This window comes from Leptonychotes weddellii, chromosome 14, assembly GCF_054177405.1.
Source record: "Leptonychotes weddellii isolate Sample4059 chromosome 14, ASM5417740v2, whole genome shotgun sequence".
Classification (NCBI taxonomy): domain Eukaryota; kingdom Metazoa; phylum Chordata; class Mammalia; order Carnivora; family Phocidae; genus Leptonychotes; species Leptonychotes weddellii.
In genome coordinates, this window is record NC_138382.1 from 65,080,802 (window position 1) to 65,104,929 (window position 24,128).

The following is a 24,128-nucleotide window of genomic DNA, read 5'->3' on the forward strand; positions in this document are numbered from 1 at the left end:
AGATGTGGATGGAACTGGAGGGTGTTATGCTGAGCGAAATAAGTCAATCAGAGAAAGACATGTATCATATGATCTCACTGATATGAGGAATTCTTAATCTCAGGAAACAAACTGAGGGTTGCTGGAGTGGTGGGGGGTGGGAGAGATGGGGTGGTTTGGTGAGAGACATGGGGAGAGTATGTGCCATGGTGAGCACTGTGAATTGTGTGTTGAATCACAGACCTGTACCTCTGAGGCAAATCATATATTACATGTAAAAAAAGAAGAAGATAGTAGGAAGGGAAAAATGAAGGGGGGGAAATTGGAGGGGGAGACGAACCATGAGAGACTGGACTCTGAGAAACAAACTGAGGGTTCTAGAGGGGAGGGGGGTGGCGGGATGGGTTAGCCTGGTGATTGGTATTAAAGAGGGAACGTTCTGCATGGAGCACTGGGTGTGATATGCAAACAGTGAACCATGGAACACTACATCAAAAACTAATGATGTAATGTATGGTGATTAACATAATAAAATAAAATAAATTAAAAAAAAACTAATGATGTAATGTATGGTGATTAACATAACATAATAAAATTAAATTAAAAAAAAAGAAAGGGATATTTGTAAAGCAACAAAAAAGAACCTTCGGGGCCTTCAGGAAACAGCCACTTTGTTTGGCTGGCGTGCATATGAGATGGGGAATGGGCAAAGATAGGCTGAACGTAGTTCCGGGCACTCACAATTTAGAAAACTGCTATGCCAGCTACTTCGCAACAGACCCACGATGTGCCCTCACCTCTGTACCATGCTCTCCCTCTTGACGTGGCAGAAGCTGCCATTTTTAATTGATTCCATATTTCAAATGTGACAGCAGCTTCAATTGCTGTCCCCCTGGGCCTCCCTCCAGGCCTCTGCTTCCATGGCCAGTCCCACGCCTGGCACGTTCACGTGGCATCTGAGTCTGTGCAAGCAACGGTCACCCCCGGAGTCCTGGTGCTCACAGGCCACACCAGCACCTGTGTGGGGGCCTGGAATGACCACTCGCTAGCCTCCGCCCTGGCCTAAATACCGCGGTAAGGCATCACCTGAAATACCACTCACACAATCAAACCTTCAGGAGAGCAGCCTTCAGAAATCTGGCAGATTAATTTTGCTCACAGAACACAGTGACATCTCTTACTAGTAATTTTAATCCAGGCAGGATCTGTACCGGTCCTAATACCATGTATTCTTCAAAGTTGCTTGCGTTTTTGTTTGTTTGTTTGTTTTCATTCTTTTCCCCCTACAAACGTAGCCGAGAAGTAGGCCTCTTGTTCTTCATCTCCACACAGGAAAGCTGTGCATGAGCATGACAATTGTAACAGCTAGCCCTCGAGTGTGTTTACTGCTGGTCAGGCTCCAGCATTTAACTACCTGCTTCATCCTTGCAAGTACAGTCGGATTCCCAGCACGTCGGCATCCCCATTTTCCAAATTAAGCTGGGCCATGGGAAAGGTGGAGTTAGGATTTGAACCCCTGTATCTGTCACCGGTGTTCGTGGTCTTAACCACCACACTTCAGGGCTTGGCAGAAGACACTCTTTTTTTTTTTTTTTTTTAAGATTTTATTTATTTATTTGTGTGAGAGAGAATGAGAGAGAGCACATGAGGGGGGGGGGAGGGTCAGAGGGAGAAGCAGACCCCCTGCTGAGCAGGGAGCCCGATGCGGGACTCCATCCAGGGACTCCAGGATCATGACCTGAGCCGAAGGCAGTCGCTTAACCAACTGAGCCACCCAGGCGCCCTTGGCAGAAGACATTCTTATTTTGATGTCTGCGGTCACCACCTTCTAGGGGATGCGGGAGGCGGATGCCAAGCCATCTCCTTTCCCTCCTCGGCTCCTCCTTGCGGTGAGTTACTAAACAACTGTGGTTCTAGCCCTATAGGAACTCCCTTGTCTTCTCTCTCACAGCTAATGCACTAGCTCAGACATCATCATACAGACAAATTAATAGCCCCTTAACAGGTTCCTGGCCTTCTACGCTGTGGTCAGTCAGCCCACAAGCCTTTATTGAACACCCACTGAGTTATTGGAGATTTCAAAGGAACAAGATAGCTGCAGGGGTTTACTGAGCATTAACTGTGTCCCACGGACTGGCCAACTGCTTCATATTCAGTCACTCAACTACCCTCCGAGGTGCTTTACTGCCGTCATCCCCATTTCACAGATGAGCAAACAGAGGCTTCGGAATTAAATAACTATTTCAGTGTGACACAGCTAGAAAATGTCAGAGCCAAGTATCGAACCTAGGGAGTGTGGTTCTACATCCCAGACTCTTAAGCAATTTAGACATCAAATAAGCAATTACAAATGTGCTAGGTGCACATTTTTTTTTAAAGATTTTATTTATTTATTTGACAGAGAGAGACACAGCGAGAGAGGGAACACAGGCAGGGGGAGTGGGAGAGGGAGAAGCAGGCTTCCTGCTGAGCAGGGAGCCTGATGCGGGGCTCGATCCCAGGACCTTGGGATCATGACCTGAGCTGAAGGCAGATGCTTAACGACTGAGCCACCCAGGCGACCCTGAGTGCATACTTAATAGGGAGACCTAACTTAGACAAGGAGGGTGCAATGCCAATGAAAATGAATATTAGTGAGTGCCTCCTGTTTGCCAAACATTCTGCTGAATGCTTGACAGATAGTATCTCATTTAATTTTCCTGAGAAGAAGCTATTATTATCATGCCCACCCTGTAGATTAAGACACAGGCCAGAAAGGTTAAGTAACATCTGTAGTATCAACTAGCTATTAATTCACAGAGTCAACATTTGAACCCAGATGCATCTAACTTTACAGCCTGAACTCTTAATTACCATTTTGCGTTGCCTTCTGTAAGAGCAACTGTGACCTCTACACTCCCTTGTTTAAATCCTTCAGTGGCTCCATGCCTTCTGATCACTTCCATGAGGGAAGGCCAACAAATAGACCCTGGTCTTCCCTCTGCTCCTCCCATTAGTCCCCATCATGCCCCTTGGAACCTGGGATGCTCTGGATGTTATCTGTTCTGGCCACAGCTTTCCTTATGCTGTCCTCTTTGTCTGAAACATTGTCCTTCTCATTCTCACTCCCTCCTGGATCTCCAACAGAGCACACTCTCACTCCCAATCCTGCCCATCCAGACTCTACAGCTCCTTCCAATGGGACAAATCGTCTCACTCCCTAAGGCTTTACCTGGATCTGGCAAGTGGAAAATACTCCAGGTTTCCCTGGCAACCTTGATGACTCTTGTCTATATGCCCTACCTGGTCCAGATTATGATTTGCCTTCTATTGTAGTCTTCTGCTTTATAGTTATCCTGTCACTTTAAGTAATAGGTGTGATCCCTTTGAGGATATGATTAGCATTTACTGAGCACCTGTTATGGGATATTTTCATATCACTCTCTATTTCGTCTTCACCGTTACCTTGTGAAGTAGGGGCTAAGAGCTTTACTTTTATAGATGGTGAAATTTCCTGCTCAGAGCAGTGAGGTGACTTGCCCAAGACCCACAGTTCGTAAGTAGGGAAGTGAAGACTTGAACCTGTGGTTTTCTGATTCTAAATCTCTTGTGCTTTCCCCTGTCTTGCCCTCCTTTTCCCGTCTCACCCTGCGCTGACTGTGTCCCAGAGTGTGACTTCTTACGCTGCACAGATGCTCAGCAAGGGTCAGCTGAAAGCCTTAATATCTGGATTCACCAATAAAGCCCAAATGGGAGTTAGGGTTAAAGCAGAAGAGGGAATACATGGAAAGCTCAGAGGTGCTCCGGGCTCTGGGGATCATTTAAGCTGCAGGTAAGATGCCCAGGCCTTTAGCTAAGGTTCAGAAAGTTGCCAACAGCTGCCCCCAAACCCAGGCTGTGCAGCTGCAGATATATTTGGCTTAGATCCTCCAGAGGGGTGTCTGGGGAGGAAAGCCAAACAGCGAGGCTCTGCTGGGCACTAGGGGCCTGACGGAGGGAGTGCAAAGAGGCAGGAGGGATGTGCAGGTTTTAATTATTCCTCCCATCTCATCTCTACCCTCTGAATAGGATGCATTCTCTCCCTCCCAGACTCTTTCTGGCATCCGAGGTGCTCAAGGTCCCTTGGCAGCTGAAGCTGGGAACTGGAGATGGGGAGGCATCTTTCCCACCATGGCCCGGCTCCCCACCACTTCTTTTTTCATCCCAGCAGCCTTGGGAGCCCACAGTCCCTGCCCAAGCTTGGCTGTGATTCTTCTAAGCTTTCTTCAAATGGCAACTTGTGGGCTGTGAAGGGTTTGCTCAGCTGCCTTTGCTCCCAAGATCCTTGCTCAGGGGGCTGGGTGGCCCAGACAGAGAGGCCCAGACAAGAGTCAGAAGAGATGGGGCTGCTAATGGGATGGTTGCATAAAGACTCCAGAGGCCACGTACCCAATGGGATGAGTAAAAAGGGACTTTGAATCTCAGTATTTGTCATTCCACTTTTAGAATGTTAGGGCAAGGAAGAACTTTAAGTACCATCTTGTTCCCTTCCCAGATTGTGCAAGGAAAAAAACTGAGGCCCGGAGAAGCAGAGGTTGCCAAAGTCCTGGGGAATTCATGGCAGAGCCACACCCGGAATGCAGGCATCTAATTCTCTGTCTACCACATTCTGCAGCCGCTAATTTGAAATAATTTTGCTCAACCCCTTCCTGCCTGTGTGACATTAAGGTGGTCACATAAGCTGCCTGGGCTTCAGTTTCCCTTAAACTGAAAATAGTTAGAATGCCTGGATCTCCTTCATGAGGTATTAGAATTAAATGAGATAACCCTTTGCAAGGTACTTAGCAAAGGGCCAGGCACTTAGCAGTGTTCTGTGAATGTTACCAATTATTAGTGTTGGCATTGGCTCATCATTAGGCGGCTTGACCAGCAGGGTCTCGATGCATGTACTGGAAAGAGCCCACGCCTCTCTGAGAACCTGCTATCATCCAGCACCCAACTCCAGGTAACCATCAATGGCTCTGAGTTCCAGCTGAGGTAGCACCCCTTAAGACATCCTCCCCTTAGCAGCGCTCCTCATCTCCAGTTTGAGGTAGTTGGCTGCCCTTCTTCTCTGTCCCCACAGCATCCAGTACAACTCGAGAGAGAGAGAGAGAGAGAGAGAGGTCAGAGAATGTGTTCTATTCATGTCTGCACCCCTGACATCTACGCATGTCCCAGACAAGGGGATGTGCAATATTTGTTGATCATGGTAAGGGAGGAAGGGATGAAGAGAGGGAAGAAAACAGACATTGTATATGAATAAGGAAGTGTTGTTATGAGCTAATTCTTAACTATTTAATTCCATCATTTTGGCCCAGCTAAGCCTCCCTAAAATCGTACCTTTGACTGATGTGGCCATACCCACTAAGAGTTCTTCCCAACTCCTTTATTGTCTTTATAAATAATAACGTTATGAACAACAGAAAGGGGAAAGCACCCCATTCTCATCATCAGACGTATTCTCATAGTTGGCCAAGTGATTCCACATTCATGCCCACTAACACAATGCTTTTGGTTGGGGAAACTGAGGTGCAGGGGGGATGAATTCATATACCCAAGGTTAAAAAAAAAAAAAAAGTACAACCTAGAAAGCAGAAGACCTGGGAGTAGAACTCACGTCTCCTGGGTCACAGATCAATGCACTTAACCACTGCACCATGTTATCTTCTCTCTCCCAGCACTGCACCCCTGCCTCACCCCTCCACTACTCTGCAAACACCAAGCCAACAAGGATGGAACATCTAACTATAATCTCAAGCTCCCTCTCATCAAAGCTCCCATCAATCACTCTCTCCTCCCCGTCACAAAGTCAAAGTGGTCTTCTGCTCACAACAGCAGAATGGAATTATTAATGAGAAGAAATGAAATTCCCCTAACCCTTTCAACAGTCCTCTGCCCCCAATTCATAGGAATGTATTTTTGGACTCAATGTGCTATCAAAACACAGAAATTAGTCTCCAATTTTGGACGTCAAACTCAGTTATCCCTTTTGTTAAGAAAGGAAATTAATAACAATTCCTCCTGGTCGAATGCCAAGCTAACATCTTAGCGCAAAGTGGCATTAAAAATCCCAACCCGACTAGCTGTTGTGATATCTTTAAAAGCCTGAACATGTTCAGCTGCTTAGAATGGTTTTCTGGGGTTTATTCTCCCTCAAGCCCCTTGTCACTTCTAACCTGGGGATCAGTTACTATTTAAAGAAGAAGTGGCTTGAAGCATTTTTTTTTCCTTCCATGGTTTTGTGGATTCAAACTTTTCTAATGAAGAGGTTTGAGGGAAAAAAAAAAGCAAGCAGATTTTACTCTAGGGGGTATTCACCGCTCCAAGCACCAGCTCCAGGCCATTGCTGAGCGAGTTGTCCAATAAGTACAAGAAGAGGGAGAAGGGAAAAAAGTTTTCACAGTTTATAATTATATTACCAGTTTCATTACAGATCTCATTTTAATTCTGACTGAAACCTAGCCTTGCCTTCTCCCTGCACTCTCTCATGTATAGTTATTAAATCTGGGTTGGAGTTCAACCTATTCTTCCTGATTTCAGCATATTAATATAGTTTATTGGTATTTCATTGCCACCTCCTCCCCCTGGGTGTTCTGAATCTCAGCTCAATTTATATTTTCCCCTCTGGCTGGGCTTCTGGATAAAGCTTGCTTCATTTTGGTGTTGGGGGGAGAAATGGGATTTTGATTGGAGTTTCCTATCTTTGGGGGTGGGAACTAAAACCATGGGGAGTGAAGGTAATCACAGAAGGACAGGCAGACTCAGATGTTGGGTACCATCATTCCCCAGGCTATATCTTCTGAGGGCATCTGGATCCACCTGCCTCCCTGCCCTCCCTTCATTCATTTCACAGACACAATTTATTCTATGTCGACTGAAGCCTCCGTTAGGTTTCACAATAGGTTAGGACACGAATAAGCCGTGGCCCTTGACCTTGAGGAAATTTAAGGCTAACTATGAAAATCACTGCATTTTTTTTTTCATTTCTTTTCTTTCTTTCTTTTTTTTTCCTTTCTCTTTTTTCATTCAATGAATGCTTTTTGGTAACACAAACTCTGTTTTGGACACTGTCCTAGGTGCTGAATATAAGGAGCAAAACAAATAGTATCTCTAGCCTTATGGAGCTTACAACTTAGTGGGAGAGCCCAACATTAACTAGATAATATATAATTACCAACTGAAATAAGTGAAATCAAGGAATAGATAGAGCAGGGCTTGTGTAGAATGATTATTAGTAAGGGACCTAATAGAGGCTGGGATGTGAAAAGGGGAGGTCAATTACTTTAGGGTAAATAAATTTGTCCGGGAGAAACTAAGGAAGCGAGGAGAAATTTTTTCAAGCAGTGGAAACAACTTGTGCAAAGGCCCTGAGGCAGGAGCCAGCCAAGCTTATCTAAGGAACCCATGTAGAGACAGTGGAGTAAGTTGAAGCTGGATAGAGAGGTAGGCAGGGACCTGATCTTGCAGGGACTTAAAAGCCATGTTACGAAGTTCAGTCTTGACAAAAATTATAATAAGAGGTACTTAAACAGGTTTTATGGGAAGATGCAGTATGTTGAGATTGTTCATTTTAAAATACCACTCCAGATGAGAACAGACTGGAGGGGAGCCAGATTTAACACAGGAGGCCAGTTCTTAGGACCATGGCAGTTGTTTCAACAACACATTCATAACAATAACAGTGATGAAAGGTAGACTGCAGGGTTATTAAAAAGGTACAAATACAGTTCTATGTAGTTTTCAAGGAAGGAGAGATTATTTCTGACTGGAGCTTTCTTTGAAGAAGTTTTGGGAGTTTTGCTAAAGAAGGTTTTCTGGAGGAAGGAGAAAATTAAGTTAGGCCTTAGAGATGGGAGGGTTGCAGTATATGGAAATTAGGAAGGGTACTCCTGGTGGAGAGCAACATTTAAGCAAACACACAGAGGGAGGAAGAGACAAGGCAAGGTAGCCTATCTGCCATAAAAGCATGGAATGTGTGCAAAGCAGTGAAGGACAAACAAGGCAGAGACCCTGCTGTAGAGAACTTTTATACCTGAATACATTCTATGGTGCTCCAAGGTCTACAATCAGCACTGAACATTTTAAAACGAAACCCCAGATCATGCCAGAGAACAGAGGGTCCAAGGAACTACACTCTTTAGACAAGTGTCTTTGCAGTTTGTGACTAAGCAGCCACCTTCAGTGTGGTGTAATTTTTCCTTCTAAGAGTTGAAAATACTCCTTCCATGTATTCAAATCACTGCAAACTAGCCCTGAAGTCAGTTATAACCTAATTCTTCATTAAAGGCATAAAGCCACATATTAGCTCACTTTCTTGGGTTGAAAGACATGAAGTAGGGGTGGAAGCAAGTATAGACTGTGACTCACTCACTATACAATTTTTGTGTCCAAAAGCAGCTACCCATATGGCTTATTAATAAGCTAGGCCAACCTAATGATGGATATTTTCACTTCAGGATTTCATAGGCTGGTAAGGAACCCTCAGACCCCAAATTCCTCCAGTCATAGAAAACAAAGAGGATTTGCATATCACCTAGTCTAGCCCAAAAGACAATGCTAACAACTCAATCTTAACAAATAAATATTTTGGCATGAATATTTTGATGCAATGAACATATAATAACATAAACCACTGTGTGTCTGTGCATGCATGTATGTATGTATATATTTAGCCAAGTATCATATTCAAGAGATGTCCCTAGCCTTCACTCATTTCTGAGTTTTACTCCATTTATGAGCCTAGGCAAAGAATGGGTGACACCCAGGGATGAGGTAGTAAAGAATAAACAAACACACTGTGAATGTCCTAAAAAATTAAGTGTTTTTAAAATTTATATTCTGATAAAATGGCTCTGAATCAAAATACCATGTACCCAAGTCAACTTGACTTCTTCTTCTATGACTTCACAGAAATGTGGTCATCTCTTCTCAGGAAATTTCCTATGATGGGGAACTCCTTACCTTGCAATGACCCCCTTCCAATATTAAACAAAAATGATCACAACTACTAACATTTATACGATTCATTGAGCCATTACCAGGTCTCCAGAACTGAGCTAAAAGCTTTATGAGCATTATTTCATTTATTCATCACAATAACTCTATGAGATATTGCTATTATTCCCACTTTATAGATAATGAGGTTGAAGCTCAGAAAGTGAAGACATTTTCAGACTAAGGATCAATTTTATCTCATCTCTTAGGTGGCCTTAGATGGGGGCCTAAGGACCATCCTCATCACCCAGCTAACTCTAATTTTGCTTCCTGGGGACTTCCAAGCCTGTCCCCCTTTTCAAGATAAATAATAATGACTATGGTCATATTTGTCAAAGAGTGGAGCATGGAAGGATCTTGGACCAGGGGTTCAGGTAGACTTGGGCTCTCATACCTTGCTTCACTTCTGTGTCAATCTGGCCAAATCACTTAACATCTCTGAGACCTACCTCCCATGTATGCAAAATGGGGATGCTAAATGCTGCCTCACAGTTCTGTTATAAGACTTAAAGGAGTAAATAATTCCATGAAAGTATATGAACACTGCCATATTTATAACAGACTTAATAATATTAGGTTCACTTTTTGTTTGGTTTCCTTCAACTCTTCTTATAGAATGATTCTCCTCTACCCTTTCCTTAAGAGGTCATTAGGTATCCACAATGTTTTTGCAGTCTCAACTATAAAGCCTCTCCTTTGGACAACTTCCAATATATTACTCACCTTCTCAAAGCATGACTCCCGGAACAGAACAGAATATAACAGAGAACTCTAGGTGTAGTGTTGTCTATACTAGATTGGAGCCATCTCACCCACTTAATCTAAACAACTTATTCCTTTAAAAGTTGTCTCTTCTGAGGCACCTGGGTGGCTCAGATGGTTAAGTATCTGACTCTTGATTTTGGCTCAGGTCATGATCTCAGGGTTGTGAGATTCTCTCTCTCTCGGAAAAAAAAAAAAAAAAGCTGTATCTTCTACTGCCTTACTGTAGGGGCACAATATTGGGTAAATACATCCTGACTTATACTGGAAGCCTCAAGGATTGCACAAACCAACATCTCAAATAAGATAAGCTTTTAAAATTAACCAATAGCCACTCATCCATAATGCCACCTACATGACAATTTGGATGAAACCCAAACCCATGTAACCAGGGCTGGTTTGTTATAAAACTCATAAAGGGCCATTAATATTGTATTTGGTATTATGGACAACCATTGGAGCTAAAGCATGAGGCAGCTCTATTAATATGACATTGATAAAATCAAAGATGGCAGAAACTAAAGCCCCTTAGAGGAACCCAAGGGGTCTCAAGGAGTTATTACATCTGTTGAATGGAAAAAAGTAACATTTACAGAGATATTAATGTATTAAGCAGCTCTCCAACTTCTGTTAATTGATCACAGAGTTCTCATTAAGAATATTAATACTTGGGCTCCACCCCTAGAGAATGTGATTCACTAGTTCTAAGGCTCATCAGCCCAAATCACCCAAATGCAGATGACTTACAGACCACAGCTGAAAAAACAGCTAAATTCAGTAATTTTGGACACAGACCTAGTCCATGTCTTCACTGTGTACTTAGCAGGGCAAAAAGCCTCTACTGGCCTTGAGAAGACCCAGACAAAGAAGGGGTGATATTTGCCAAGGGTTTGGATGCGGGCTGTTAGGATTTATTGCTCATGCCAACTGTTGTCTGGACAAGTGCTACATTGTGCTGACCTTTACCTATAATGGACAGTAAGCATCAAGTATAACACAAGTGCAGGATTCATTTTTTTTCCTGAAGACCAGCCTCAGTACTCAACTCCCCTCCTCATGCTTCAGCACCATGGACAGCTCAATATACAGTGTTGTATGAGCGCTCTCTAAGGACTGGCAGATCAGTAGCTTACGGTTTCTGGAGAAGGTGAGAAAAATGAGCACTGTCTTGGCCAAGGTCCTTGGGTGGCTTTGTCTCAATGGAGTCCTTCCCATTTTATGGGGGCTGCTTTCATCCTGATAGTCCTTATTATGATATTGTTTATAACTCAGCCAGTGGCCTTAGATGGGGGCCTGTATTATGATATGGGGAAATAGATATATATATATATTTAGTGATTATATAATCATTGAATTGTACACTTTCATTCTGTTTTCTTTACTGTATTTATGCTATATATCAATGCATTTACAAATATTAATGCCAACTGATAATAAGGGTTCAGGAAAATAGACATCAGCGTCACTTCTCCTTTTGCCTTCCTGCATAACATTCTTGGATCTCCAGAAATCAGAGCTACAAACCCCACTAGTCCAATTCATATAAATCGTTCTTTGTTAGGCTCTGTTCCACCCCCATATAAACTGGATTCCACCCTTTTTCAAGTCCTAGCTTTCTTATCTGTCAAATGGGTATAATAAAGATCGTGTTGGAGAGCTGCTGGGGGAATGGAATGTACAATACACAGAGATTATCCACCCACAGGAGGCATTGGGATCATTCTGGGAAGGTCTGCTTGCGGAGAACTATTAGACAGCCATCTACCTGACTTTAAGTATTCATTGCTCTCAGGATTCCTGCTGATCCCCAGAAGAATCATAGTAGAATCTGTTAGATTCTATTAGAATCTACTAGAAGAATCTCATCTATTTAGTTTCTTATGCCTTCTTGTCCTGCCATGTACCAGCTTCTGATGTCTCTTCCTTTATGGATAATTTTAGGAATACGAGTAATAACTACTGCGATTTATTGAGCAATCACAATTTTTTAGATATTTTACTGGTATTTTATACACATGATGCCATTCAATCTTTTCAAAATAATCTTCATTTTACAGATGAGAAAAATTGAGACTCAGGGAGCTTAACTGACTCTCCTATATTTCATAGCAATTAAATAAGGAAACTGAGATTTGAACCTAAACATACTTATTTCAAAGGACATATTCCTAACCAAAACAATGCAGTAGGTAGGGGAAAGGGGTTCCATTAAACCTTGAGACTGAGACCCTTTGGACTAGGTCCCCTAGTATTGCCTGTCATGTTTGCACTCTCTAGTACTTATACACTTCATGGTCATTTTCAATTATCCTTGATCTATATGCTCTCTGCCTTAGTTTTCCATGACTCAGTCTCCCCTTTCTTCATAGCGATCTAATAGAAGAATCCCATAGAATCATTCATAGGTCTACTTTAATTCAAGTTTAATTCATTCAACACATATTTACTGAGCATCCACCATGGACCAGGAAGTGTGCTTGTCATCATGGATACGATATCTCTCCCAGAAGACACAACTCCTGCCCTCACAGAGTTTCTAGTCTAGAGGCAGAAACAGACAACTCTACAGGAAGTTTTAAAGTTTTAAATTTATGATATAGGACAGAATAAGGACCACCGAGAAAGGACACCCTTTAATTCACCACATTTTTGTCTATCTTTCCAAGCCATCACCAATTTGGGAGTTTTCTTGGGCGATCCCTTGATTTTGCAATTTCCCAACTACATGTTATCTAAAAATCTGATAAATGTTGAATTGTAGGCTTCATAATAATCCAATGAGATAAGTATTATTATGATACCCACTTTATAGATGCAGAGACTGAGGCTCAGAGGGATAAGTCTTTCACTTAGCTATAGAAATGGCAGTTAACATAACTATTTGAATTCATATTTGTATTATTCTATAGCCTCTACTGTTAGCCATTAAATTATTTACCATGACTCTGAACAGGTTACTTAAGACTCTTAGGAGCTCTATTTCTACATGCATGAAAATATTCAAAATTTAAATGTTGCTAAGGCCTGTCATTCCACAGTTAAAGAGTAGGGACTGGTAAAGCTAAAATAAGGTCACATGCCTTCAATATGGCCAAAATTTGTCCCTTTGGTTTTTCCAAACTCATTGTTCATCACTCTTAGTCTTTCATCTCCATATGCCAACCACACCCAAGTTCTGGCAATTCTTCCAATCCCAGTCTTCATCAGCCTATATGACTTAGATACTTCTGTAAATTTGGTTCCTTCTGCCTCCCACTACTATCCCTCTGGTTTCTCACACTCACAGTTTTGCCTGTTATATGTGCACATACGATTTGATAGGAATGAACCAAAATATTGTGCTTAGTGAGAAAATCCACTTATAAAATGAGAAATACTGAACTTATTTGCAGTTCAGGTGAAACACAAGTAGAGGCTAGATCACATGGTGAAATGGGAGCACTCACAGGAGGCATTAATAGAAGTCTGAGTGTTTCAGAGAAAGGAGGTAAAAGTTCCACTTTGGATAAAACATACTGAAGGGACTGGTGCTAAGTTCTGAACATGAACTTAAAAATTAAAGATTCAAATCAAAACCACATAGAGATACCACCTTACACCAGTTGGAATGGCAAAAATTGACAAGGCAAGGGGTGCCTGGGTGGCTCAGTCGGTTAAGCGGCTACCTTCGGCTCAGGTCATGATCCCAGGGTCCTGGGATCAAGCCCCTTATTGGGCTCCCAGCTCAGCGAGGAGCCTGCTTCTCCCTCTCCCTCTGCCTGCAGCTCTGCCTGCTTGTGCTCTCTCTCTATCTCTCTGTCAAATAAATAAAAAATCTTTAAAAAAAAAAATTGACAAGGCAAGAAACAACAAATCTTGGAGAGGTTGTGGAGAAAGGGGAATCTTCTGACACTGTTGGTGGGAATGCAAGTTGGTACAGCCACTTTGGAAAACAGTGTGGAGGTTCCTCAAAAAATTTAAAATATACCAGCAATTGCACTACTGGGTATTTACCCCAAAGACACAGATGTAGCGAAAAGAAGGGCCACATGCACCCCAATGTTCATAGCAGCAATGTCTGCAATAACCAAACTGTGGAAGGAGCCGAGATGCCCTTCAACAGACAATGGATAAAGAAGATGTGGTCCATATATACAATGGAATATTACTCAGCCATCAGAAAGAATGAATACCCAACATTTGCATCAACATGGATGGAACTGGAGGAGATTATGCTGAGTAAAATATGTCAGGCAGAGAAAGATAATTATCATATGGTTTCACTTATTTGTGGAACATAAGGAATAACATGGAGGACATTAGGAGAAGGAAGGGAAAAATGAAAGGGGAGAAATCGGAGGGGGAGACGAACCATGAGAGACTATGGACTCCAGGAAACAAGTTGAGGGTTTCAGAGGGGAGAAGGGTGGGGGGATGGGTTAGCCTGGTGATGGGTATTAAGGAGGGCATGTATTGCATGGAGCACTGGGTGTTATATGCAAACAATGAATCATGGAACACTACATCAAAAACTAATGATGTACTGTATGGTGACTAACATAACATAATAAAAAATTAAAAATAAAGATAAAAGTGAGTTACATTGAGGTGAGTTGACAAATATTGAGCAGGGACCTCAAAAAACATTCAATATATATCCAATTGGAAAAAGTTTTAAACAAATAATGGTGCTAATATGGTGCCAGAAGTCCGATGAGTGGTTACCTCTGGGATGGCATTAATGGGGAGGGAGCATAAGGAAGCTGAAAGGTGCTGGGAATGCTGTATGGTTTAATCTGGGTGGATGCTTACATAAAAATTCATTAAGCTGCATACTTAATATGTCTTCTTCATTGTATTTCTGATAACCTTCAATACACGTAAAAATAGGAATGCCAAGCACTTGGACAAGCATTTGAGGAAATAGGTGGCATCACATCCTGCTGGAGTATGTAAAGTGGAACAACTTTCTGGAGGGCACTTTAACAATAGATCTCAAGCACCTTAATCAGTTTCTTGGGCCATGCTTTGCAAGTGATTATAGTGACTACAGTGTCTCATTAATTCAAATTAATTGGGTGAAGAGTAGGATATAGCACACTTACATGTACTTATAGTACATTTACAGGGAATGAGATGTGAGTATTCTCCAGGATATTCAGGAAATTCCAAAGCTCATATGATCTTGTCTGTCATATTTTTTAATTAGCAAATAGTATTTTGGGGGGATATTTTTAATTAGGAATAGGATTCAGAAGCATAATAGAAACAGCAGGTTGTCTGAAGTAGCTCAATCTTACTGCACTCACATTTGAATTCTTCCTTTATTTAACAAATCTTATCCTTGCCCATGGCAAAAAGCAGTCTGTAGTTCCATTCAAATAATCCAGGATTCCAAATCATAAGAGTCTTTTCAAGGCCTTTGAATTTGGATGCTCCCTTTTTTTCTTTCTTTCTTTTTCTTTTTCTTTTTTTTTTTTTTTTTTGTAATCTAATTGTGAAGTTGGGCAATGCATGGAGGACATTTGACCAGATAGGGGTGTAAGGTGATGAGCAGGTATGGGGCATCTTTTATGCTTGCTTCTTACCGTCTGCAATGAAGTGCTCAGGCACATGCAGAGTCACCTTCACGGTGAGTGGACAGGACATCTGACTGCCACACACCATGGCCAGGATACAGGAGCTCACAGCAATCAGCGTCAAGGCTGTCTTGTTCACTGGGCTTTTTAGCAAACCTAATAACAAAAATACACACAAAGATACATTAAGTCCATGAGGTGAGAAAATAGGGATAGCATGGAATTTGGGAATCCTGCTCTTTTCCAAATGGGAAGCTGGGAAAAGAAACCGTATTTTCCAACTTCTGTGCTTGCCATGACATCTCAGCAGCCCTTGTTGGGTCTCAACTTAACTCTCTAGAAAATGGGCTTATTACACCCTTCGTATAGATGAAAGAAACAAGCTTCATGAAAACTGTGGAAATTCTCCCTCCTGGTCATTCTTGGTAATTATTTAGATGACATTAAACTCTCTACTGGCTTTAGAAGCAAGTAGGAAGAAGTGAGAAGTGTTGAATTCATTGAGCCTAGAGGAATGAGCATGGGCTTTGGAGTTTGACCACCGTGGGTTCAACTTTGAGCTTTAGCCCTCATTGGTTGTGTGACCTGTTTCGTTCTGTGAACCTCAGTTTTCGTACATGTATGATGAGAATAGTAAGAAACAGCTTACAGGTTGTTGTGATGATTACGTGGCATAGTGTATACACAGCATCTGTCATCTAACTTGGTTTCACAGAATGGTGGAAGCTTATCAGTTCAAATTAATTTCACAGGCTTTTACTGAGCACCTACTATGTAGACACACATAGAGCAGGAACAGAATAGCTTCGGATCTTCAGAAGCTTGCAGGCTAGGGGGCAAAGGCAGGTTTATCCACAGCTAGTTAGAATCCAAGGCAAGTTGTCTTAAGAACTGATAGAGAGGGCACAGGATGGGGAGGGGAGTTTTGCATGGGAAAATTAAAGACAATTTAATGGATGCAGTAGAGTGAGTAGATTGGATGTGTGTGGCCAGCAGAGCACTGGGCCAGCAAAGAAATCCTGCGGACTGTGTCCTAAGCCCCCACTGGGTCTCATTCTTTAGCCCTTGTTATTCACATCAACTTTCAAGGTTTTGATTACTATTTTTAGAGCAATGGCTCCCAAATTTCTATCACCCACGAGGCTCTTTTTTTGGGCAAATCTTTATGCCCAAACCTGCCAGACATCTCCCTATGGAAGTCCCAAGGGTGTGGCATAAACATGTTTGAAACTGGACACGTTATCTTCTCTTTAAACCTGTGCTGCCCCCTCCACCTCCTCCTCCTGGGCTCCCCAACTTACTGAAAACACCACCATTCACCTAGATGTCCTTCACGCTTCTGTTTTCTTCCTTTATAGCATCTGCACAGCTAGACAGTCCTGTTTCTTCTGTGTCCTTAGCATTTTCACCTCTCTCCCCTCATCTCTTCTATTGTCTGTTTGCTTGTCAAATGAACGAGGTATGGGCACAGCTTCCCATCCCATTCCCTGCTGGAACCCCTCTAGCTGTTTTATAGCATCTGGGCACAGGATGCCATCCACGCTCATCAGCCTGGCATCTGAGGTCTTTCATGGTGGGTCTCTGCACTCATGCCTCCTGGTGGTCTCCCCTCCCTGCCCCAGGGGCAGGAAGAGCTGCCTAACCGCAGGGCCACCCCAGTCAACACTTCATCATGCTAACGTTATCATTGGCATTATTTCTTTTGCATAGAAATCCACTTGTTTCCTTGTCCCTCATCACTCATTGAGATTAACCACAAATGTAGATTCCTCTCTCTCTAAGCAAACAAACAGCCCACATTTGTTGTGTCTCTCAAAATATCCTATTCAAACAGTAGATTCTAGTAACTAGATGGCAAACTCCTTGAGGGCAGGCACCATGTCCTTTGCTTACCATGGTATCCCAATGCCTAGCACAGTGTCTGGGACATGGTAGAATCTCAACAAATGCATCCAAACTTCCAGGGATGAGAGTAACATATCAGTAAGCAGACACAGGTGCTGACCGGTCAAAAAGCATGCCAAACATAAACAAGCAACATTGCCAGGCTGGTGGATCTCAATGGAGCAAGAACCCTATATGGACAGCTGACTTTGGATTTTTTGTATGGATATTTCTTTTTCTTAATAAATAGGGAACTTTTTAAGATTTTATTTATTTATTTGTCAGAGAGAGAGAGCACAAGCAGGGGGAGTGGCAGGCAGAGCAGGCAGAGGGAGAAACAGGCTCCCTGCTGAGCAGGGAGCCTGATGTGGGACTCGACTCCAGGACCCTGGGATCATGACCCGAGCTATCCAGGCATCCCCAAACAGTGAGCTTCTTGAAGGAAGGGATCCCATCTTCACCATCTTTACATTTCTAACTAAGCTCACTGCCTGGAACCTAGAAATTCCTTAATTTAAGAATAGCATCCTGATCTTTATTGCTAGTCCTAGGACAAGGCATAGCTTATGGTAGAGACTATACATCTCTTTGTGGTTGCTGTATTTGTTGAATATTTGTTAAATGGAATAGCAAATAAAATTTAAAAAGTTGCTCCGGGTGTCAGGTGGATTGGAAATCCCTAAGCCTAAAATGACCACCAAAAAATGGGGAACACATTTCCTTTCTCCTCTGGGAACCACAAAAAGCTGTTTCAAACTCTGAAATATAAACAGTTTAGTAACTAAATAACATAAGCAAGCTAACATCGAAGTTTTCTCCTAGAAAGGGTATGGACTAGGAGTTGTTGCTTTGTATAAGTCTTTCCTTAAAAAGTCAACATATTACCCCACACCTAGATACTTAACAAAACCCCCACATAGAGGTCAGCAGCAGAGCTGAATTTCCACTCAAGATTCTAAGGAGTCTGTTCTAAGGGGATGAACATGTAAGGATGAGTCCAGCATGAACACATTCTTGGGAAGGTGACCCAGAGAGTGAGATGTGGAAGGTAGAGGCTCCCGGCATTGGGGAGGCGGGTGCCCTGAATGGACACTTGCACCCTTTGGGGTTCCGGGAAGGCATCTCTCAGACTTGGCCCATACAGCAGCAGAAATGGAATGTGACCAAGACATCCCTTTCACTAACCAGCTACAAGAAACGCCATGTAGGCTCCACAGGGTTGGTTTCTGGTTGGGAGAAGAGGCATGAGGGGCAGGCGTGGGATTGCTCACACTATCTCCCTGGACTCACGCTGACCTAGCTGTCCTATGTCCTATGTCATTTAAACCTTCACAGTCATCGACAGTCTATTAAGAGTCAGTGGGGTAGGGAGTGACGTCACGTTAGTGTATTGCCTCTCAGTTTTCTCATCTGGAAAATAGGAATAAGACAACGCATCCTTTAAGAGCATGGTAAGAGCTAAATGAGACAGCAAATGTCAAATGCCTAGCACAGTTTTTGGCACATGGCAGGCCCTTGGTAAATAAATGATCATTTCCAAGCCAAGTATCAGGATTTATCTAATCATCGATGGCAGAAGCCAGGACTCATTTACTTCTTTGTCCAACAGATTATCAGAATGTATTAGGAATTGAATTATTCTTTAAGGAACTGAAGACAAAAAGAGTGGATAGTAAGGGAGAGTCAGAAGAAGAGGGAAGAAATGGAAGGGAGAATGTGAATGAACAGTGTCCTGGGGTAGCCATTTACTCAGTGAATGCCTGAGTCACCATGGTTGTCTCTGAAGTCCAGGAAGAAGAAAGCATGCAGGTCAAGTCTGCACTTAGGCCAGATGCCTGTGGAGCCGCCCATGGGGCTTGGGGAGTTTCCATGGCAACTAGATCTGGCAGAAACTTCACAGTGGAACTCAAACAGAGGTGACTTAAGAGTTCCTGGCCCAGGGAACTGATCATCAGCATTTAGCTCTGAGTAGAAGCTGTAGACAGCAGCAAGGGAGAAAATATCTCTCTCCAAAAACCCACCTCCTTCTCATCCAGGCTCTGTACTGCATTGTAGGACGCAGAGATAGGGAAGAGAACCTCCATTTGCAGAATGCTTACTATGATCCAGGGACTATGCCTAGCACTCACATCTATCCATCTATCCATTCAACCAATTTTGACTGAACATCACCTTTTTCTCCATACTGTTCTAGGAAAAGAGGAAATGACAGTGAACAAAACCAATGTCCTTGAAGCTTACATTTTAGTGGAGAATTACCTCATTTAATTCTTAAGGAACTGTTACTACTATCCCCATTTTACATATGAACAGAGGGACAGAACAACCAAATGACTAAGGTCACCCAACTTGTATGAGGCAGAGGAGAGATTAGAACCAGTTCTTTCCATCCTCTTCCCCATATCATATTACCTTCCACCTCATTCCAGAACAAAGTCCCACAATGGCATCGTGTAGTTGCAGAAGGAGCATGGCCTCTGAAGCTGCACAAGGCTGTGTTCAAGTTCTGGCTTAACCACAACATCTCCATGGGATGCTTGCCAGTTGATCTAACCCTAATAAGACAAAATATTCCCACCTGAAAAATGGCAAGAGTGCTCTTCTTTCAGAGCTGATTGGAGGACAAAAGATAATACATGCAATTGGCCAAAAAAAAAAAATCAACAAATGATATCTCAGATCAATAAATGATAGCTCCCGACCATAATATGAGCATCGTCAGATGGCTAGGGTCACAGTTATGCCTGTATCACATCCCGGGTCCTAGCTCCCTCCCTGTCACTTGCAAGAGAGAGAGAGAGAGCTGTGCTGTAGGAATAGAATTACACCAGGGCGTATTGATTGCTGGAACCGGAGAAAGTTAATAATCTAATTTCCCTTTCATTTCCCCTCCCTCTTACCCCTCAACTCCTCTCATGGCAACAGAGAATGGCATAAAACGCATTGCTTGAGAAATTTGACTGGAGATAACTCGGCACTGTTGATCCACACACTGCCTATAATTTGGGGTTTGATTGATTCTCAGTTTGGAGATGCCAGGTTGGGAGAAGAAAATCAAACTTAAGCTAAATTTGGAATTGAATCAATCACATTTTACAATGAAGAAAACAGATCTAACCCCATCAGACCACTGTGTGCTGAAAACTTAAAGCAGCCATAGCTCCACTGATTCCTTCCTCCTGATATCTCTGGGGGACAAGAGACCGGGTCCCCAGCTGTGAAGTCATTTCTTCCTTCAAATGGCATATGGGGTTGGGGTGAGAGACAAGGATTCTAGGAGTCCAGGAAATTAGGGTGGAGGAGCCCAAAGGGTAGAAAAGCCACTCAGAATAGGAGGAAGAGGCTGGGTTTGGGTTTTATTTATTTATTTATTTATTTATTTTTAAGATTTTATTTATTTATTTGACAGAGAGAGAGAGAGCACAACCAGGGGGAGAAGCAGAGGGAGAAGCAGGCCCCCTGCCGAGCAGGGAGCCTGATGCGGGGCTCGATCTCAGGACCCTGGGATCATGACCTGAGCCGAAGGCAGTTACTTAACCACCTGAGTCACCCAGGCACCCCTGGGTTTGAGTTTTAAACATAGAGATTGAAATCCAGACTCTTCCATTTAATAGCTAACTGTGGCAAGTTACCTATTCTCTTAGAACCTCAGTGTTCTGATCTATGAAATGGCAATTATAACCCGTAACTGGTGGAGAAGCTATTTAGATGAAACGGGAGGTCATAATTGTAATGCTCAGCACACATACTTTACCTTTCCTTTCTTCTCATTTCTTCGAACCCCCACTGCCTGCAGATATCAGCAGGACATATGGCTCTTCGGCTCAAGCTGGAATTCTGGCTCTTACACTTAGCTGCTGGCCCCCATGAGCAAGTCACCTTACTCCTCTAAGCCTCAATGACCTTATCTGAGAATTAGCTCATTCAATAAGTAGTTACTTAATGTGTGTCTAATATGCCAGACCTCATATTTTGTGCCCTCCTATTATTTCCAGTGTCTATAAGTGTGTCTGAATATATTAGGTGCTCAAAAAACATCAATTTAATGAGTGAGTGAGTGAGTGAGTGAATGAATGAATGAATGCTTAAATATTGTTCTCCTTTCTACCAAGAGGTTGTTAGTACTGAAATATTGCTACTAGTTCTTTTTTAGTCAAATGTATTCATTCACTCTCTTTGGCAATGATTGGTCCTCCACCCCCACCTCCACCCCAAACCTCTCCAGGATGAAATTATACAAAAAGCCATTGAGAGGCTGCTAATCCCCCTGCACATCAGGGTGACCACTGCGCATTGCTGGTGTCCCCACGAACCTCACTGAGTGCCTCAGGGACCCCCACCACACCTGAGCTCTAGGACCTCTGTGCTTCTTTGTGTATTTCTGGAAACTAAAATTAGGACACAATGTCTGACAAGTGCAAGTGTCACGTTGGAGGCAGGAGGAAAGAATACTTAACATCATGACTTGCTCAGAACTCTATGGAAGGTGGTCCCCCTATCCTCAGCCTGCCTCATGGCTGGATTGTGCACATACTACTTCGATGTGGTGGGTCAATAGGGGGGCATTCTTCTCCTCCCCTCGGCCCCCATTTTGCCTCCCCGGAGCCAAGTCTCTCCTCCTCTCCTTCTCTCTACCTTTGCCATGAACAAGTTTCTTGTGTTCTCTGGCTCTTTGACCTTGGCACTCTCAAATCCACATATCCTTTAAGTCATTTGTAGTTTTCCCAATCTTCCATAGGGCCTTCCTTTATAAGTCTTTGCAAGGGTTCATCCAGCCTACGCAAACCTCCAGAGACAGCAAACTCAACACCTATGAAGCAGCAATTCTCCTCTCAGACAGTTGTACTCACAGCCCTGGATGTTCACTCTACAAGCCAGCTTCTGCTGTCCAGGTCAAATAAGATGCACCTAATACCTCCTTTTCGGGGGCAACTATGTAGTTAGTGAAAGGCGGCAGTTAGGTTGTCTTGAGCCCTCTTTCCTCCAAACCAAAGATTGCTAGCTTGACTTTATTTCTCTAAAATCATATTTTGAGTCTCTTTATTATACTTTGTATAGATTTTCTTTTTTTACAATGACTTTCCTAGCAGAGAATATCAACATTACCACCATAACCAGCATCAGCATCATGAGCATCAGCATCACTAATATTTATGAAAACATTTATGTGCTAGACAATATAACTAAACATTTTCATGTAGTATCTCACTTAGTCTTCACAGAAACTTCGTAAGATGCTATTATCACTCATATTTTACACATGAGGAAACTAAGCTCACCACTCACCAAGGGCTGTGCAGCTCAAAGTTTATAAGGGCTGAAATGAAAAACCATTTGACTTCAGAGTCCAAGTTCTTAGCCATGACCCTCCATAACTTCTCTATCAACATGCCAGATATGGTCTGAGCAGAGAATAATCAGCCCATGAATATTATTCAACCATAAAAAATGAGAAAAATCTTGCCATTTGTGAGAACATGGATGACTCGTGAGGACATAATGCTAAGTGAAATAAGTCAAAGAAAGACAAATGCTATATGATCTTACTTATATGGGAAATCTAAAAAAGAACAGAAATGAAAACAGACTCCTGTAGAAGAGATCAGCTTTGTGGTTAGCAGAGGGAGAGGGTGGGGAGGTGGAGGGATAGGAGGAAGGTAGTCAAAATGTACAAACTTGCAGTTATAAGATAAATAAGTACTAGGGGTGCAATGTACAACTTGATGACTAAAAAGCTAACACTGCTGTATGGCATATATGAAAGTTATTAAGAGAGTAAATCCTAAGGGTTCTCATCACAATGAAAGCATTTTTTTTCTTTTTCTGTTTTTTCTTTCCATTGCATTTATATGAGATGATAGATGCTGACTATATTTATTACAGTAATCATTTCACAAAACGTGTAAGTCAAACCAATATGCACTGTACACCTTAAATGTATACAGTGATGTATGTCAATTACATCTCAATTGGAAAAAGATTGTTTTACAGAAAATGGAATTTTAGAGTCACAGAAAAATACATGCAAAGAAGGAAAAGAGCAGGTACAAGGGGCCAGCTTGAAAGGTTAAAGACTATTCAACCGATATTTAGCAGCCTGATGGAGTGCATTAGTGGAAGGAAAAACATGCTGTCCTCAAAACATGAAACTATAGTGTGCGGGAGAAACCACAGTGACAATTCTAAGAGCTAAAGTTCTAGAAAGGCTCATAAATAAAAGGGAAAGAAGGAAGGAAAGGTGGCACTTGATTTTCAGAGCCACAGGTGATCATCAGCTGTGTTTTTAAGACACTGGTGCTTGACCCCTGTGTTCACCCTCTTAGACTATAGGCTATTGAGCAGTACCACCATGTTCAGCCCACACCTTTGATGGAATGGGGAGTGGCAGAGAAGACCACCAAGTAGTGGGTACAAAGGGACAGAGCAAAGAGCAGCCACACGTTTCCATGGCTACCAAGTAAGATCAGACCAATCGTCTCCTATTTCCATGAAAGGGACATTTTTAGCTGCTTTTTCTCAGAGCTTGCCAAAATGTCACTGTTCTGTTCTCCAAGAAGATGTCACCAGACATTGGTCCAAGGTTTGTGAAATTAGGAGGAGAGGAACAACGTTTATTGTGTATTTAATATTTACTAGGTCAGCTGTGTTGTCCCTTACCTACAGAATGTTCTATATACCCATCGTAAACCCTAGGCAATGCTGCCATTTTTTTTTAAATTTTTTTATTCTTATATTATCCCCATACATTACATCATTAGTTTTAGATGTAGTGTTCCATGATTCATTGTTTGTGCATAACACCCAGTGCTCCATGCAGAATGTGCCCTCCTCAATACCCATCACCAGGCTAACCCATCCTCCCACACCCCTCCCCTCTAGAACCCTCAGTTTGTTTTTCAGAGTCCATCGTCTCTCATGGTTCATCTACCCCTCCGATTTCCCCCGCTTCAT

General features: G+C 42.6%; 1 protein-coding gene across 4 annotated transcripts in view; it reads right to left on the reverse strand.

Moving 5' to 3' along the window:
* ASTN2 (astrotactin 2) overlaps positions 1-24,128 on the reverse strand; it is an 837,042-nt gene that overhangs the window by 483,644 nt on the left and 329,270 nt on the right. For all 4 annotated transcript variants that reach the window (XM_081803478.1, XM_081803479.1, XM_081803480.1 and 1 more), the window contains one exon: positions 15,303-15,449. In XM_081803478.1, coding sequence (XP_081659604.1) covers positions 15,303-15,449 — 147 coding nt within the window. The remainder of the gene's footprint in view (positions 1-15,302; positions 15,450-24,128) is intronic.